The sequence below is a fragment of the Plodia interpunctella genome, chromosome 7, assembly GCF_027563975.2.
Source record: "Plodia interpunctella isolate USDA-ARS_2022_Savannah chromosome 7, ilPloInte3.2, whole genome shotgun sequence".
Lineage (NCBI taxonomy): Eukaryota > Metazoa > Arthropoda > Insecta > Lepidoptera > Pyralidae > Plodia > Plodia interpunctella.
Window position 1 is genome coordinate 10,319,600 of NC_071300.1, and position 18,312 is coordinate 10,337,911.

The 18,312-nt window shown below is 38.5% G+C and overlaps 2 protein-coding genes across 6 annotated transcripts in view; one reads left to right on the plus strand and one right to left on the minus strand.

Moving 5' to 3' along the window:
- Positions 1-13,159, plus strand: part of LOC128671137 (uncharacterized protein) — a 39,144-nt gene extending 25,985 nt beyond the window's left edge. For 2 of the 5 annotated variants that reach the window (XM_053747355.2, XM_053747351.2), the window contains exons 3-8: positions 2,141-2,284; positions 2,902-3,063; positions 3,582-3,758; positions 4,019-4,252; positions 6,109-6,353; positions 7,004-13,158. In XM_053747355.2, coding sequence (XP_053603330.1) covers positions 2,141-2,284; positions 2,902-3,063; positions 3,582-3,758; positions 4,019-4,252; positions 6,109-6,353; positions 7,004-7,072 — 1,031 coding nt within the window. In that variant the 3' untranslated portion in view covers positions 7,073-13,158. Of the gene's footprint in view, positions 1-2,140; positions 2,285-2,901; positions 3,064-3,581; positions 3,759-4,018; positions 5,083-6,108; positions 6,354-7,003 lie in introns of those variants that run through there. The other 3 variants (XM_053747352.2, XM_053747353.2, XR_008404817.1) reach the window with 3 other exon arrangements.
- A 550-nt stretch (positions 13,160-13,709) lies between these two features.
- On the minus strand, positions 13,710-17,492 carry LOC128671136 (heat shock 70 kDa protein cognate 4). Its single transcript, XM_053747350.1, has 3 exons — positions 17,337-17,492; positions 16,107-16,314; positions 13,710-15,559 (listed from the first exon to the last, which is right to left on the minus strand). The coding sequence occupies exons 2-3, from the start codon at positions 16,312-16,314 to the stop codon at positions 13,809-13,811; spliced, it is 1,959 nt and encodes a 652-aa protein (XP_053603325.1). The 5' UTR covers positions 17,337-17,492; the 3' UTR covers positions 13,710-13,808.
- Between the last annotated feature and the right edge of the window lie 820 nt (positions 17,493-18,312).

Below are 18,312 nucleotides of genomic sequence, written 5' to 3' on the forward strand. Positions count from 1 at the left end.
GCGTAATTCGACAGACATACCTACCTTAATACTATTTTTATACCTATGTTAGGTAATAGTATATAGGTGACGGAAGGTTAAAAAAAATACTAAAAATAATACCTACGAAATATATTGTTTAAATTTTATGAGACAAATGACTAGGTATCGCATCGAACTGCTAATGTCACTGTTGATGAAAAACACAATGATATTATGAAACAATAAACTGCCTGTATGAAATCATAGTTACAATTTGGAAGTCAATTACAAAACAAAGTCGCATTGCAAAAAGATCCCAACTAATATTATAAATGCGACAGTAAGTTGGTTTGTTATCTCTTCACGCATTATCTACTGGACCGATTTTTATGAAATTTGGTACACAGGTGGAAAATAACCAGGAAATTCCCACGGGAGCGAAGCCCCGAGCGCAGCTAGTATTCGATATTTTAAACTTTGGCATGTGCCTGCTAATTCAAATTCTGAAAGTATCTCGTCTACTAAGATTCTAAGCGATAACTAAACCAGTAATTTCCATGAAAATATATACTACTCACCATCACATTTCATATAAATGTAATGAACATAGAACTATTATGGAAAAGGCGTTTCCCATTTGTGATTATGCATTCGCATAGCCGGGAAATTCGAGATTTTACATTACAATATTCGATACTATGACGCTGCTAGTGGATATTCGCCTATTTTACTTCCGCATTCCTGTTTTCACTGTCGGCTGTGACGCCCCGAAGTCCAGGATTCGCGTGGGCTTCTATGTTAAGACCTTCCTGGCCACTAACAGGGCAGTAGAAGCACAAAGTCAAAATCATGGAAATCTAAAAATATTGTTTGTTCGTTAAATTTTGTTTTTCTAAATTTTGTCTAACTATTCTCTCTCTTTTTCTCGCGGCTTCGCCCGCGTAAATTTCCCACGCGGACAATTATTTTTCCGGGATGGATACCCTATGTCCTTCTCCATACTACATGTATGCAAAATTTTAAGATGACTGGTTGAGTAGATAGAGCCTAAGAAATTAACAAGCAAACTTACTTTCGCATTTATAATAATACTTAATTAGGGTTAAGTTTTAAAGCATTAAAAAATATGTTTAAATGGATTATCTACAAACTAACTAAGTACGTATGTACGTAAATTCCTATAGTAATTTTACAATATAATTTTGTGAACAAAAGACACAACTTTAAAGTTATCTAAGGAATAAAATCAAGTGCTACATTTTTTGATCATTATAAAAAGGAAACCTAACGCCAAAAGATAATGACGAAAGTTTGGTAACTTAGCTTGTATTACAAAACCTAAGCTGAAATATTCACTAGGGGTGAAGTTGTTAAAATTGCGAAAATATCAAATTCGACCTTTATCCATTAATTAACGTTGACGTTATATTATGAGAAGCGACTGAGATTCTTCCCCGAATTACTTGAGTTCTTTGTACTTTCAACAGTATTAACTTTTATAGAAATATTATGAAAATTCCTCTCGTGGGCAGCCCTACCTACCTAAGTAATTTCAGTTTCTCGTGGGTAGCCCTACCTACCTAAGTAACTTCAGTTTCTCGTGGGTAGCCCTACCTACCTAAGTAACTTCAGTTTCTCGTGGGTAGCCCTACCTACCTAAGTAACTTCAGTTTCTCGTGGGTAGCCCTACCTACCTAAGTAACTTCAGTTTCTCGTGGGTAGCCCTACCTGCCTAAGTAACTTCAGTTTCTCGTGGGTAGCCCTACCTACCTAAGTAACTTCAGTTTCTCGTGGGCAGCCCTACCTAAGTAACTTCAGTTTCTCGTGGGCAGCCCTACCTAAGTAACTTCAGGTTCATCGACGTTTCGGTACTAGGTACTTCGAAATTTGTTTTAACAACAGCAATGTATTTAGCTGAATAAATATAATTTACTAGCTTTTGCCCGAGGCTTCGCCTGCGTAATATACCACGGTAGCAGTTATTTTTCCGGGATAAAAGGTACCCTATGTCCTTCTCCGTAACTACAAACTATATTTATCCAAAATTTCAAGGAGATTGGTTCAGTAGACAGAGCTTGAAGGGGTAACAAACAAACAAACTTACTTTCGCATTTAAAATGTTTTACGATTTTACAAACTATAATACAGCTTCTAACGTGAGATTTTATCGTGGTTCCAGAGACGGGCATGTACCTGGGGTCGCCATGCTTGCAGTGGTGTGACCCGCGACTGCTGCACGTGGTCTGCGAGCCCGCGTCGCGGACCTGCCAGTGCGACGTCAGGCATCCCGTCGCGCTGGGCGTCGCTAAGGGCTGTGCCAAACGTAAGCTGCTTCATTCTTCCTTAACCGGTTACACAATATAGCTGGGTTTCGATTCTGTAAGAGACGTCAAGAAACGTCGGATTCCGCGCGTATATGGTTAATTGGTATTCTGTAAAACTCACTCGAGCACTAGAGCTACACTTGCGCGGGTGTCTCGGCGTGTTGAACTAAACTCAAACTCCGGAATTTTGACAAATATGTATGAGATGACGTACAAATTTACGTTCTGTAAGAAAAACACACACAAAAGTTTTTTGAAAGATCCACTAGCGCTGGCCAAGTGATTGCGGGACGAGGTGAAACTCACTTGACAATGCCGAAATTCCAATGAGTAACTCGCTAAGGGCTGTGCAAAACGAGTTGTTCATCCTTAGGCGTTGTCCTCATTGAAACAAAACAAAGCAACACAATTAGCTGCCAAATAAAAAAACCACATCCAAATCGGTTCACCCGTTGATACGCTACGGTGCCCCACGTACACAGACAGACACACTTAACAGTAAAATTTATAACACCCCTATTTTTGCGTCGGGGGTTAAAAATAGCCATGTCCATCCCTATGTAAATGTACCTACTTATTTCATGCAATTATTAAAAAAAACTTTTCCCATCCACAGCCAGGAAACTCGGCGAGCAGTGCTTCTACCGTCAGACGTGCAGAGCGTTTGATGCCCATTCATCGTGCGTGCAAGTCAACCACAACGCTTACTGCCAGTGCGACCCTGGCTACCACAGCACCTCTCACTCCAGACCCACGCAGAGGGTATTCTGCACTGAAGGTAAGACTGAGACATCTGAGCCGTTGAGCACCGAAGCCCCAGGAAAGGCTTTCCTACGTTTTTGTCGTCCACGAAAGATAATTGAAAAGAAAGGCTTACAAGCCTTCTTTATAGGGAGTCGACTTTGGCGTTCAAAGTGAGGACCAATACCTGTGTACACTGTCGAAGCATTGCCTGTAGTCTTTTACAAATCTGTGCTTATCCGCATAGTTTTCGGTAATACACCACATTAACAAGCAGCATCCGTGCTATAACAACTCAGTGATAAGACTGGTAGTGTTTAAGTTAAAGAATGAAAATAAAAATCGCAAAAGCTTGGAGTTGATCTTCTTGCAAGAGTTGATTAAAAGATAGCATAGATTACCCACAAAAAATAAAGATCCTGATGATTGTGCAAGATTTGGTGTTGCAGATAGCCGCTTATAGACTTTATAACGCCTTTATACGCTGGATTGAGCTGAGAAATATCCAGTCCTAAATCTTTCTGTGTCTATGAGCAATACAAGTTTTTTTTCTAGACTTGGTGCTGCTGACAGCGGACATGCCGACGCTACTGGGGGTGGCGTCGGGCATTTTCGTGTTAGCCGGGCTTCTTTGCATGGTGCTCCATCTGTACACGCGAGCGCGATATCACCCCACGCATCTAGCTGATGCGAGACTCACTCCGCCGTGTCTGTACTCGCTCAATGATACAGGTTAAATCTTCACCTGTTTTATCTTCAGAAAACCTCGTTATCATCAACATTACTTATAATTTTAACTGAGACACTGAGAACATACAATAATTTACCATTTTAACTGAGACATCTATCGTGCAAAACAGCTCTATTGTCGTACGTGCGTCCCTCTCGGTAGCAAAAATAAGTTGCTTGTGTTGATGCATACTCTTCGGTTTATCGACTCGTTGCTGCAACTCTTATGAGATTAACCTGAAAGTTATGGTGCTCCATTCCAGGTGGCACCATAAGCGGGACGCGCGCTTCGTCCCGAGCGTCGTCGCGCAGCGGCTGCACGAGCGGCACGCTGGAGCTGGAGTCGTGCGCGTCGCGGCGCACGTCCCGGCGCGGCGTGCCCGTGTCCGCGTCGCGCGCAGGTGCGGCGCGCACCGCGGCCATCTTGCTAATCTCGCGCCACCTCAAGGCCGTAAGGCGGGACGGCGGCGCGCACCCGCCTAAGTGCGCCGCCAAAGGTGATCTGGATAATGTATGCAGCCCGCGGCCCCATTTCTGCACGTCTCGGTGTCCGGGCGACGGCGGACGCGCTTTCCTCGAACGCTGCTATGGACTGGGTTGTGCATGAAATATGGAAAAAGTTCGCGGATTTAATAACGAAATCTATCTAACCTCGGACGACGCTCGTGCTCAAAAATGTGGCAATTTAGCAAATCCAAGTTCAAATTTGAATAAAACTTAATGAGAATAGTCATGCTTTGATGATAATGATGAAGTGAATACGAAGAATGCTTTCGGGGAAAGTCAGCAACGCATGCAAAGAGCCGATGACGCCCGTCTGTTAGATGTTGCGTTTCGGTGTTAGCGGCCACGGACAGACGCTAGTCCACCACTTGATGTTGAACCAAATATGCTCATAATAAACTTAAATTCTATAATATCAATAATCTTCCTCAGAAATAAAACCAAAATTTATTACATCATAAAATTTTCTATTTCCCTTGTCTCTTTTAGAACCTTCTTTTGTGTAAATAAAGTCGTATCTTAGTTTGAATATAACTTTATAGACCTGATTCAAATTTTGAGTCTTATTATTCAGTTCCCGGTAATTATCCTGATTTTATTAACTAGTATTGTTTTTATTCTCAGTAATCTCTAAATGTTCAATTTCATTATTCTTCTCTTTTATATTAAACTTGAAAATGAACCTACAAACCACAACTTTCTGCGATTCCGTATATATATTATCATGCAGGAAAAATTCTTTATTAAACCTGGTTCATCTTCGTATTTAGAGCAGCATATTTGGGAAATATCGACCTGAAACTAACGATTTTGACGGTTTTTCGTAAGTACGCTTGATGTGAGGCTTTACTCGTGGCATTGGCACTATCAAGAACAACTATTGGGCTAAAGTTATTGTAACGCTATGGTGTGGCGTCAGTCGAGCAAGATGGCCAAGGTCTCTGTCTATTCCTTTCTCTTCTACACTTCTTCGAAACTGAATCAAGGTAGCCTTAGCCTGGTCTTTAAACTCGCAGGCTTAACTCTCTGAGAGTTTTTTGACCTTACACATTTAATAACACTCATCACGTTCACTAAGCACATCTGATCAAGATAACCAACTATTGATTGGAGATTATACATTTGTTTTACTGTCAACATTTTTTTGGAAAAAGACGATTAAGTAGAAGGCATCACTGTTAATAGAAAACTGCACGAAATTATTTCAAATACTTTTTCTATGACACAAATACATGAATATCCAATAACTTAAAGTTTTAATATTTAAATTTTGTATCCTACAAACAATTTTTTAAAATAAGAAATGTAATGGTAATGCCTTTGAGTGATATATCAGATAACAATTTATATTCGAGGGCCAAGGCTTCAGTTTCACAACCAGCACGTCGCTTCGCTTTTGTCTTACTGTCCACTCTTAGCGTTGGCTCTGCATGCAAGAATGAACCATGTCGCAATCAGATCGAAGTTTATAGTGTACAGTTGTGCCCTGTTGATAGAAATCTATCTTGTACAATTCTTTTTTAATGTTATTCATCATTTGACCCTTTGAAAAAATGTTTGCTTCTAATTTCTAAACTGATATTGAAAACTATTCACATCACTGCTTGAAAACTAGCAATAACTACTGCTAAAAAGAAAACACTGTATCAAATGCTAAACAATCTCCAGCCGATTGTTCGAGACACATATTCTTACAGCTTTTATAACAATGTTTCACTCAAGCAATGGCATTCTTCAACTTTGCTTACCTTGTACACCGAAACATGCTATGCAATCACAGCAGCAACGCATAGCACATATTTTTCAAAACTTCGAATAAAAAAATGGTAATTATCCAATTTCTCTTCAGGTTCGCGACGTCCAAGTTTAAGTTCAGTTCAAAGCAGCTCTTCATCTATTAGGAGTTATAGTGCGAAGAAGTGGGAAAGGGAGAGAGAGCAGAAGGAGAGACGGCAGATGAGCATGCGTCTGGCGCAACTCCACGACAAGATGGCGACGGGCAAGGAAATCCCAAAGCATGCTCCGACGCCGTCGCCTCGTTCGCCAAATAACTCCACTGACGGGCTGTTGCCATCTGTATGTGAGATTAGAGAAGTAAGATCATCATCAGATCCTTATTTGTCTCCATTTGAGTATCCTGAATTAGATTTATCATATAAAGGAGCTGTGTCAGATATAAAAATCACGATTGCAGTCGACAATCAAGATGGCTCTAAAGAAAATTAAAGACGGGATGCTGATGTGGAATACACTTGCATTAGTTAGCGAAATGTGTCTCCGTAGTATGCCCTGTGTACTGTTTGTAACTGAACAAAGTTCTCCTGTCTACCCTTGAATGTCTTTATCATAAAGCCAACCTACATCTTGAAACTAAATGTACCTAACACACATCGCATCTAATTGTACCTACCTACCAACGAGTACATACTGTAATTATCATACATTTTCGAATAATTTTACTTCAAATTTCTAAAACATTGAAAAAATCACGTTGTAAAATGTCTCCTGATGAGGCTTAACTTAAAACTACCAGCACTACACCCTAATGTGGTTCAAAACAGACACTCAGGCTAACGATTAGATGAATTTTTGGACTTTGATACTAATTCCCTGAATCTTGCTTTCTGAAACAAACTGCCAAAATAACTCTTGTAGAACTCTGAGACGTCAGCCGTTTCTCAAAACCATAATATAGGTGCAGTCTTGCTCATCAACCACTAACTAATATTTCATGCTATTTTCAGTTGGTGACCCACCCAGAGCCTCAATTGCAAGGCGTGGACGGTCCCTGTTCATCATCTTCACTGTACTGACACCAGGTCAATAGGAAAACGCGTCGTTCCCTCGACTCGCTCTCCTCAGACGGTTCGCCAGCCTTGGCCTGGATGTAGACGTGACCACAAGTGCTTCATTATATCTGTGAATAGCGAGATGCCGAATGGAATGAAAGACATGTCGTTTCGTCTTGCGTGTGTGGCGTGTGTGGCGAGAACACACGTTAGAATTAGCTTGAATGTAGACCAGATATATTTCCAAATCTGTGAAAAGTTGGAAGCAGAAATATGCGTTTTCTCTCGCTTGCTCCCATGGTGCACCAGCTTTGGCGTGTATATGAAAAGAATAGCAAGACGCGTGTATCCTCTCGCTCTCTTCTTCTGCGTGGACCTCAAGTGTATCTGTGCAATGAATAACAAATTAAATGGGAGGGACATGTAGATATTTCCGACAGTGGCCGTACTAATGCATAGATTCATCGAACTTTATAGACCACATCTAGCGCGTGATGCAAACATTATATGTGGCCAAATGTGGACTGTCGTAAACGTTACGTATGGCAAATCAGACGGGTCATATCCTGAACTGATCAACCCCATGATTTGGATAAGATAAAGACATGACCATAAGTGCTTCAGTGTTAGGTATCTGTGAAATCGAAATATCTCTGAAAATTGTGTTTTTAATATACTTCGACGGTACAAGTACTGCTGATCGATTTTTCTTTTGTATACTTATAGTGTTATGAGAATAGATATACTTAACAAAAAAAAACAAATTATTTATATCAATATTTAATTGAAATACGGAGAATATAATTACATGAGATAGCAAGACATAAAGTATCATGTCTTTATCCCTTACGGTGCAGACAGAGCCAAGTGTTGCGAAAATCGAAGGCAGCTTATCTACTTACTGCACAATATTTACAGAATAAATTATTATGCCATGACTAGATTAATGTGTTATAGATTCAAGGATGACAAACATTTCTTTTGATTGATTACTAGATACTACAGTCCTTGCTTGTTCATACGAAAAACAAAATTCCTGGAGCAGATCACGTTTTACTCAGCGATATATATCATTGTCACTATTAATTTTGAGCGTTGCGACAACATAACATGTTGTAGCTCCGTTGTGCTCCATTGTTTCACACCAACGTGCGTTGACGTACGTCGAATCTCCATACACTTTCTGCGTTGTCCGTCTCGGTCACATCCGTCGACAAGACGACAAAACGCAACGTTGCAATGGGACACGGCTTGTATTAAAGTTATCGCGGCTTCCGTATTTATGATTCCAATAATTAAATCTGTTTTCTATATATCAGGCAGTGCTTGTATCATAAGAAGTAGATAATATAAGTGTATTTATTAATCCAAGTCGTTCAAATAAGAAAACCCCGCGTAGAAACACCATTTCAATTATGAATAAGCAATAGTATTGTCAAGATGCGGAATGAACGCTTCAAGCTTCTAGATTTAAGTATATTAGTAAGTGTAGCCAAAGAGGATTAGAATTAGTTTTGCTATACTGTGATGTTGTAACTTTATGCCGGCTGTACATCATACACTATCGGCGAAACTCGAAAACATTAATTGACAAACAGCAAGTACGAACGCAGTTTTTGGGGATCTATGGTGGTTTCTTTGCCGATAGTGTACAGCTAACATTAGAATAATGAAATGGAATATGGTACCCAAAGGAACAGCTCATCGCGAGGCCCGCCTAAATTTTGTAATAGGTGGCTTAAGACTGTTAAAAGTACAGAGTAATAAGGGTAAGAATTGAGAAGACGAAGGTAAAAAAGATTTTTTTGATCCATATCTCAGTCACTGCCAAATATGAGATCGAGTGACGTATCTCATATTTTAATATGAAAGAAATACAGCCCATTTTCTACAGGGTGGCTTTGTAAAGACTTTCACAAGTGTGGAGGGCGAAATAGAGAGGGTCAAGGGTAAAATGAATTAGTAATTAAACGTTAGAAGCAACTTTTAAAAGGGAAACCGTAGAAGCGATGTAAATGATAGAATATGACTGTGATTGTTCAATGAAAATTCTAATCCTCATTGGGTTTAGAGAATATATTTTGGCGGCTGTCAATGGTCTCATCAGGTATATACTACCATAGATACAATCATTTTTTTCTTACGAGTCCTGACATATAACGACTTCTTGAATTTTGTTGAAAATTAATCAAATATTAGTTCTAAACTATACAATCTAAAGTAAAACACTTATTAACCACGATAGTAATTTCCTAACAAGTATATAATTGCTGTAAAGTCATAAAAAACCATGGTTAGATAGGTAATTATGATTTGTAAGAAAAAACGGAGATAACATACCTGTGGGGGTGCAACACTGTAAGAGTGAGATGGCGTATGTGCGAGATAGTGTGTATGAAAGAGATGGAAGAAGGTTGGTATGGAAAAGGGTTGAATGCAATTTAACTATCCTCTGTCCCTCTCGTGTGAGAGGGATAGAGGATAGTAATAGTTAAAAAAAAGATGGCGATGAATACGAAATTTTATTTGAATAATTGTAAAGTCGTGTTAAGTGGAGAAAAATAAAAAGAAGCGGAATTGTCAAGAATTTTATAATTTCATTGAACCCCTCCGATACATATGTACAAGGAATGTGTGGATATCCGCCGTTATGATATTTTAAAATGGTTACAAACGCTTAGAATATAAAGCCTATTTTTAAAGTTAAACTGTATAATAGCGTAAGTGCGATAAATATAAGCGTTTATATAAAAGTTGATTGAAAATTAACATATTTTTTATGGCGAACACTTTCATGTTTTGAATAATAATACAAAAATATCACCCCATCACATACTTAGTGCCCTGTAAATTACTTACAAAACATTGAATCATTTTCTTTTTACAAATCCTTATTTACATACTGTATTTCACACATCGTAACTTACAAAATTAACTTGTCCTTGACATGTAAGTATTTGTGGCAAGGCTCCTTGTTATCGCAGCGCAATAAAATGACATAGATTGTTATGGAAAATTGTATTATTGACCTGAACATTGTAATTGTGATTAAAATTTATTTCTTGTTCAGTTTGTTGCAGAAAAGTGTCTCTCATAAACATAAAAATGTTTATTAATTCATGGACGAAAGTTGAATATATATTTATAACACCAATTCAGGCGTAAAGACCTAATGCAAGTGCAATTTTTTAAAATAAATTTAATATACTGAAATAGTCACATAGTTCACAATACATACCTAAAGGTACATTAAGCTTTGGATGTATACATGAAGTAAATAGCTTCCTTTTGAATCAATCAATGTATTTTTACTTTGACATAGAAGTTATACATTGCATTGTAACATTTACATATAGCTTCTCCCATAAAAATATAAATAAAGCATAAAATACCATCGGTTGTAAAAAAATATCTCAGGATCTTGTAAAGACTGAATCACCTCATATTTTAACATAGTACCAAATGTAACTAGAAAAATATTTGTTATAATGCCTAAATTGTACACAAGACAAATTAGTAAAGTACCTACGCAGGTAAAGTACTAAGTACCTAGGTTCTTCTTCTCTTACAATTAATCTTTCCCTTTTCAGTCATATATCTAGGCATATTTGGAGGTTTTTAACATGCATTATTTACACGAGCTTTTGTCATTTGAGATATCTTGTTTCATTCAACTCGTGAAAAAAATATCATATACCTATGTCCAGCTGACCGTTGAGTTCCTCATAGGGAGCCGATCCTAGGACGTCCTGGCTGCGCTATAATTTTAATTCAATCGATTGAACAAAACATTGAGTTGCGAGATTTCACCCGAATATAAGACCTTGCAAATTATATTTCTCAAAAAGCTACAAACTACTCGCATTTCGGAATTACCATTGCTGGGAAGAAATGCCGACAGAGACTCATTTAAACAGTATGCCAGAAGGACTTACCATTATTGTTTTTTCTATAATAGATACGACAAATATAAATTTTCAAACGGCTTTCTGGAAAAAAAGTGTCGTGTGCAAGCACTCCCGAATCTCCATCACCAGACAGTTTATCAATAGACAGCAACAGTCGTTGTATTCTACTATTAATATCATTCTAACGATGTGCTTTATTTATAAATTTCTTATTTTCGTCGTGGCTCGTCGTGTTTATTAATCTACACATATTTTAAGGTCTTCAACCTTGCCACCACATGTGTTAAGGCAGAATTAAGAAAGATTCATAAATATAATCCACATCAACTGGACTACGTGAAACTTATCTAAAGTTTCCGACCAATCCCTTATATATTTTAATAGAATTAAATTAGAACAATGTTGTTCCTTTCTAAAAGGAAACCAATTATTATTTTCCCTTGAGAAGACATGCAGCAGATAATTACCGACAGTTGTTTTTATCAAGTTTACAGAGGTATCCTAAACAAATTATAAGATATCCCACTACAAAATTATGCCAGAGAATTGGTTAAATGTATTTTGTATTGATTTCTAGATACGAGCAGTGATGACACTATACCTAGGCCAATCAGATAAGCTTATGGCGCAGTCAATAGTACCTACTAGACAACTCTTTAGTGTTGAAGTAGCCAAAACAACAAGCAATATCTAGATTCTGTATTCTAGATTCAACTACCTACTTTTACTCAGTTACTAGCCATAAACATACAAACCTAGGTATCACATGTACAGGCAACAGCGCATCAAGCTATCGAAAGTCATTGCAAATTCGCCGTTATTGTTGTAGCATAGAGTTCCATGCAGACTAACTTGACATGCAGTAGACTGTACCAGTACCAGCACCAAACATGGTAACATCACTTGCGCAAGTAAACAAGGTCAGGAGTGAAGCCCTTACCAGGCCAAAATAAGTATTTTGTATCCATACAGAGACATACGTTTACTTCCCCAATGTCTATAAATATTACAACTATGTGCTATAAACGTGATCGTGCTATAAACTAAGTATGATTTTTATTTGTAACCAAACAGAAAATAAAATGTTTTCGTTTGATTGAATCCACTTATATCCCATCCCATCAGGCATTTGAAATATAAGTACCTTAAACCTATACAGATTTACTAAAATATATTATATAGATGCTCAAGATCCTTATATACCTACCTAAAGATACTAGCGGGCCGTCCCGGCTTCGCTCGGATAAAAACATAATAAATTATAGTACACTCAAACCTTCCTCAGGAAGGCCACTGTCTATTGGTGAAACTCGCATGAAAATCCGTGCAGTAGTTTTCGAGTTTTTCGCGAAGAGACAGACCAACATACAGACGCGCCAGGACTTTGTTTAAAATATGTAAAAATAAGGGATTTTTGTGGGAAATAACCACTCATCCGATAGCGTGATAACAAAGTTATGAGTTCACTTTTCGATGCCATGTTTGAGTGAGTCTGGTTGATATCTACATATCTACGTTACAGGAAGTTGAATTGAACATGTCTGAATCGCGCGCAGAGCACTTCTAGATATAGATTTTTTTTCTTTTTGTTCTACTGTGAGGTGTAGTTAGCAGCAATCAGAATGTATAAAATAATGTTTACATTTTGTACTTGTATGTAAATACCGCATTAGTAATCGATAGTTTGTAAATTGTAATTGCTAAGCTAATCTGCATGTAGGTCCTCTGGCTATTTATTCAACCATATGGTTAAAACATTAGTCTCAGGACCATACCATACGAAAGGATTGTTCGGTAAATCTGTATATTCGTGATAATAATGTAGAAACCTATTCGAATGTCGCGTTGTTTTGTATTAGCACAAACGATTACTTGTAATAAAATTGTACGAAAGTAATATTTTTGTTGAATTAAAGCTGTTTGCATTGTCAAAAATATCATTGATGGAAATATTATTTTCGATCACTTCGTGTTGAATTTATTTTTTTTTATATATAATCCTTTCTTCCCAGATTTGAATTCGATTTTCACAAAATAAGTTCTACCACACATTATGATAAGCAATCTTATGCCGGCATCTGTCTTGAGTGTCTTAAGTTCGGCTATAACTCTGGGCTAGTGTTATCGCTGAACTCACAGTCCACCAAAGATTGGCGAAATTTCAGCGCTGTATAGCCGGCGGCATTATAATAATCTACTATATAATGCCCGATCCATACAATGGTGAAAATATACCATTACTGAATATTTCACATTGCTTGAATGTTAATTTATTATAATATTCCGAAATAAATTTAAAAAATTAGTATTATTTTCTTTAGGATCTTAAATATTTGAAACTCACCCTATGCTATCGACAGCGCGAACAAGAATATATATATATATATCGATAGTTCGGCAATACTAGTTTTGAACTTATTAGAAATAAGAGTGCCATCGAACAGTTTTTTCTCAAACTATCGATAGACTAGTTGAATAGAGCACTACGAATAACCATCAAGGGGCTTACCATCTCTTAACGCGATCCACTTTACGACCTAAACTGAACTGCATCGCAAATTCGTATCAGACTTAATTTTTTGTATGAATGATACGAGATTCATTTTAGGTTCTTAAATTGAACCGAATTGTATTGGAATGGTTCTGTAATAGTTGATAATAGGTCTTGCAGATGGATTTATGGAAGCCTAAATGATGAAATTCAACATTTATAGAAGCCAACATAATGAATGGTCCGGAAAGAATTAAAAATATTTGTGAGATTGAATTAATTTATTTGAATTAAGTTACTGACGGCAATACCGCAATCACAATCGACGGCAGATTAGCGACAAGGTACTTGTGGAATGTGTTTAGTCGACCTCCTCGATGGTGGGTCCGGCGCCGCCGGCGGCGGCCCCGCCCGCGCCCGGGGCTCCGCCCGGGAAGCCCGGCATGCCGCCGGGCATGCCCCCGGGGGCGCCGCCGGCGCCCTGGTACATCTTCGTGATGATCGGATTGCAGACACCCTCCAGTTCCTTCTGCTTGTGCTCATACTCTTCCTTATCGGCCAACTGGTTCGAGTCCAACCATTTGATGGTGTCGTTACATTTGTCCAAAATAGTCTGCTTGTCAGAGTCACTGATCTTGTCCTTCAGCTTCTCATCCTCCATGGTGGACTTCATGTTGAAGCAGTAAGATTCCAAGGCGTTCTTGGCCTGAATGGTCTCCTTCTGCTTCTCATCTTCATTCCTGTACTTCTCGGCCTCGTTGACCATGCGCTCGATTTCTTCCTTGGAGAGACGTCCCTTGTCGTTGGTGATGGTGATCTTGTTCTCCTTGTTGGTGGACTTCTCTACGGCGGAGACGTTCAAGATGCCGTTAGCGTCGATGTCGAAGGTGACTTCGATCTGAGGGACGCCGCGAGGCGCGGGCGGAATACCAGTAAGCTCGAACTTTCCGAGGAGGTTGTTGTCTTTAGTCATGGCGCGCTCACCCTCGAATACTTGAATAAGTACACCAGGCTGATTGTCGGAGTATGTGGTAAAGGTTTGTGTCTGCTTGGTGGGGATGGTGGTGTTACGTTTGATGAGGGTGGTCATCACTCCGCCGGCGGTCTCGATACCGAGCGACAGCGGCGTGACGTCGAGCAGCAGCAAGTCTTGGACTTCCTCAGACTTGTCTCCGTGCAAGATCGCAGCCTGGACGGCGGCTCCGTAAGCTACGGCTTCATCGGGGTTGATGGATTTGTTCAGCTCCTTTCCGTTGAAGAAGTCTTGGAGGAGCTTCTGCACCTTGGGGATACGAGTGGAACCACCGACAAGGACGATGTCGTGGATCTGGGACTTGTCCATCTTGGCGTCGCGGAGAGACTTCTCCACGGGCTCCATGGTGGACCTGAACAGATCAGCGTTCAGTTCCTCGAAACGCGCCCTGGTGATGGACGTGTAGAAGTCTATACCCTCATACAGAGAGTCAATTTCGATGCTAGCCTGAGTGGATGAAGAGAGGGTCCTCTTCGCCCTTTCGCAAGCTGTTCTTAGACGCCTAAGTGCCCTCTTGTTGGTGGTAAGGTCCTTCTTGTACTTTCTCTTAAACTCCTGGACGAAGTGGTTCACCATGCGGTTGTCGAAGTCTTCGCCTCCCAAGTGCGTGTCGCCGGCGGTGGACTTGACTTCGAAGATACCATCCTCGATGGTCAGGATGGACACGTCGAAAGTGCCGCCGCCGAGGTCAAAGATCAGGACGTTACGTTCTCCACCTCCCTTTTTGTCAAGGCCGTAGGCAATCGCCGCAGCAGTCGGTTCATTGATAATTCGGAGAACATTCAAGCCAGAGATGGTACCCGAATCTTTTGTGGCTTGTCTCTGCGAGTCGTTGAAGTACGCAGGAACCGTGATGACTGCATTCTGCACAGTTTTACCGAGGTAAGCCTCGGCTGTTTCCTTCATTTTTGTAAGCACCATTGAGCTAACTTCTTCGGGGAAGAAGGTCTTGTCTTCACCTTTGTATGCTACTTTAATCTTTGGTTTGCCTCCATCACTGACAACCTCGAAGGGCCAGTGCTTCATGTCGGCTTGTACAGTGGCATCCTCGAATTTACGACCAATCAAACGTTTGGCATCTGAAACAATAAAAAACAAAATCAATAAAGCTGGCTACTACCCATTATTCTTTCAAGATACGAGATGAAATTCTCAGATTATTTTTATCAATCAATACTTTCAGAGACTCTAGTCTAGTATATTGTGTTATCATCATGAAGTCTTGTAATTTGCATAGTTTTTATATACTGAAGCATATGTAAGTTTACTCTATATTTCGCTGTAAGACCCCCGAAAATAAAATAAGTAAATAAAATTATCAAATCAAACACTGAAACAGTAGCCTTCATTATTGACTAATGAAACGAGCACGACTCCTGATATTTAGCAGTAATGATGCAAGATTCTTGAATATTTACAACTAGCTGACTAAGTGTCAATAGCAATGAGTCATCATATTTTAATCCTCAATTTTAATAAAGTAAATTTCAATGTCAATTAAGTTAAATATGGTCACAAAATCAATAAGCAAATTCTCTCATTTATTATAGATCTTTAGCTTCTTTGGTTAAGTGGTTATTGTAGTTATACTACAGCCAAGACAAGAAAATTAAGAAAAATACTAACCAAAAATGGTGTTGTTGGGATTCATCGCCACCTGGTTCTTAGCAGCATCTCCGATGAGACGCTCGGTGTCTGTGAAGGCCACATACGAAGGTGTGGTCCTGTTGCCCTGGTCGTTGGCGATGATTTCCACCTTGCCATGCTGGAACACACCCACACAAGAGTAGGTTGTGCCCAAGTCGATACCCACCGCTGGTGCTTTCGCCGCCATCTGGTAATAATGAGAACAAATCAGTTAAGAACTCAGGTTTGTAATCAATGGGAGACACTATTATCTGTCATGAATAGACAAAAAAATGTTTTGTCAATGTAGTGATGACATGATAATGTTCATAACCCTATTTTAAAACAATATCCTACCCTATACCCACAGCATTCATAGTCTATTACACTGAAGTATAAATTCCAACATTGGTATTTTATTTCGTAGGCAGAAAGAGAATAGAGTATTGTTCAATTTGAATAGGTATGGAAATACATAGGTACCTACTAGAATCTTAGAACAGGTTAGTGGTAGTTAGTACACCTACTAATAAATCCCACTAACCTACAAAACAGGAGTTCATCGCACTCAAACAATGACCTAACCTCAATATTCACTCATCGAACATCGCTGCTACTAGGAATCCGCCCGCCATTTTGAGAGCGTAAAATAGACCACCCACAATAGAAACGCGTGGGATATATTCAAAGATAGATAGTAGGTAGTTAGGCACGTACCTAAGTAGGTACCAGTAACAAAATAAATGAAAAATGAATAGGTATAAAGAATAAGCGGCCATCATGGAAAATCGATTTGGAACATTCTCGAATGCGGTCAGTCATAAAATTTAATTTACACAACCTCTTGCATTTTCTCATACACAATGGTTAATATTAAACTGAGAATAACGTGAAAATTCGGAAAATGTGATTAGTCATAAAATCGGGTGGTGTGGTAATTGTCAAACCACGTGAGTCAAACTTTTTAATTTAGGTGTAGGTAGCTAAGCAATATAATAATAATAGTATCTATATACTATTTATCCAAAAACACCTACTGAAATTTAAAGGACTTTGGTTTTTGCTTCGATAATTGTGAATAATTATTACGAGACCACGCCAAAAATGTTAAGTCACAACCCGAATACTAAACAGGAAATTACTAAAATTAATGTAATATATTTACAAATCTACCTATAAATTTCAATCATAACTAACAAAAACTACCAGAAAAGATAATTTTTCACTTACTTTATATATTAAATTGCTTCGTAGACTTAAAATAGAAACACTCGGAAAACGTGCGCGATTGACGGATTCTTCACAAGAACTAAAATGGCGGTCTACATTCTTCAAAGTTTATATAACATTCATTCATTCAAAATGTTGCCACACCTTGAATTAATAAAGTAACAGCAAACCCGAGTCTACACATACATTATTTTGATTACAAGATACCTAATCTACTTATCTTTTAGAACATCAGTTGTGTTTTCAATTTTTTCGCAACAGATTAGAGACATAAAGGAACTGGTAGGTTTTCATTCAATGAAATCTGTAGCAAAAATACCAAACTTTTTCTTTCCCATATAAATTGACTGATACGGACCTTAGTAGTGTAGAAAATCAAAATTTCATGGTAGTACTTGTTTGTACCTAATTAATGTTTTTACTTGTAATTCGGCTGGTAACGATAAAGTTTAGTAATTAAATGTACTGTTGAAAATGATGTAAAATGTATTCAAAAAGTTTCCGTTTATTACTTTATCTGCTGAGGAAATACTCATTCGCAAACTATGTTAAATCACTTCTTCTTCTTCTTCTATAAGAGCTCTTGTCGGTGGACTATTCGCCACATCTCTATACTCGGCTTTACTTTTAAAGCCTTGATAAGTCATCTCTTTCATAACTTCTTTGGATCGCATAACTCTTCCTCTGTCTCCTGGGACCTCTTTTTCCTTTCCTTCAAGAATAGTTTTATTTAAGGCATCGTGTCGTATTAAGTACTCAATAATCCTTTTTGGTGAGTGTCCAGTCCACGTTTCGCATCCATATAACACTATGCTTCAGATAGGTATACTTTGTCTGAATTAAGCGTTTTCTGATTAATTTTGATATTTTTAAGAATATCATATATATCTTTTTAAGATGTATTGGACCTTGCTTTTTCTGCATTAATTTTTAAGCTGAATTTATAAAAAGTTGTGTCCATTATTTGTTTTATTTC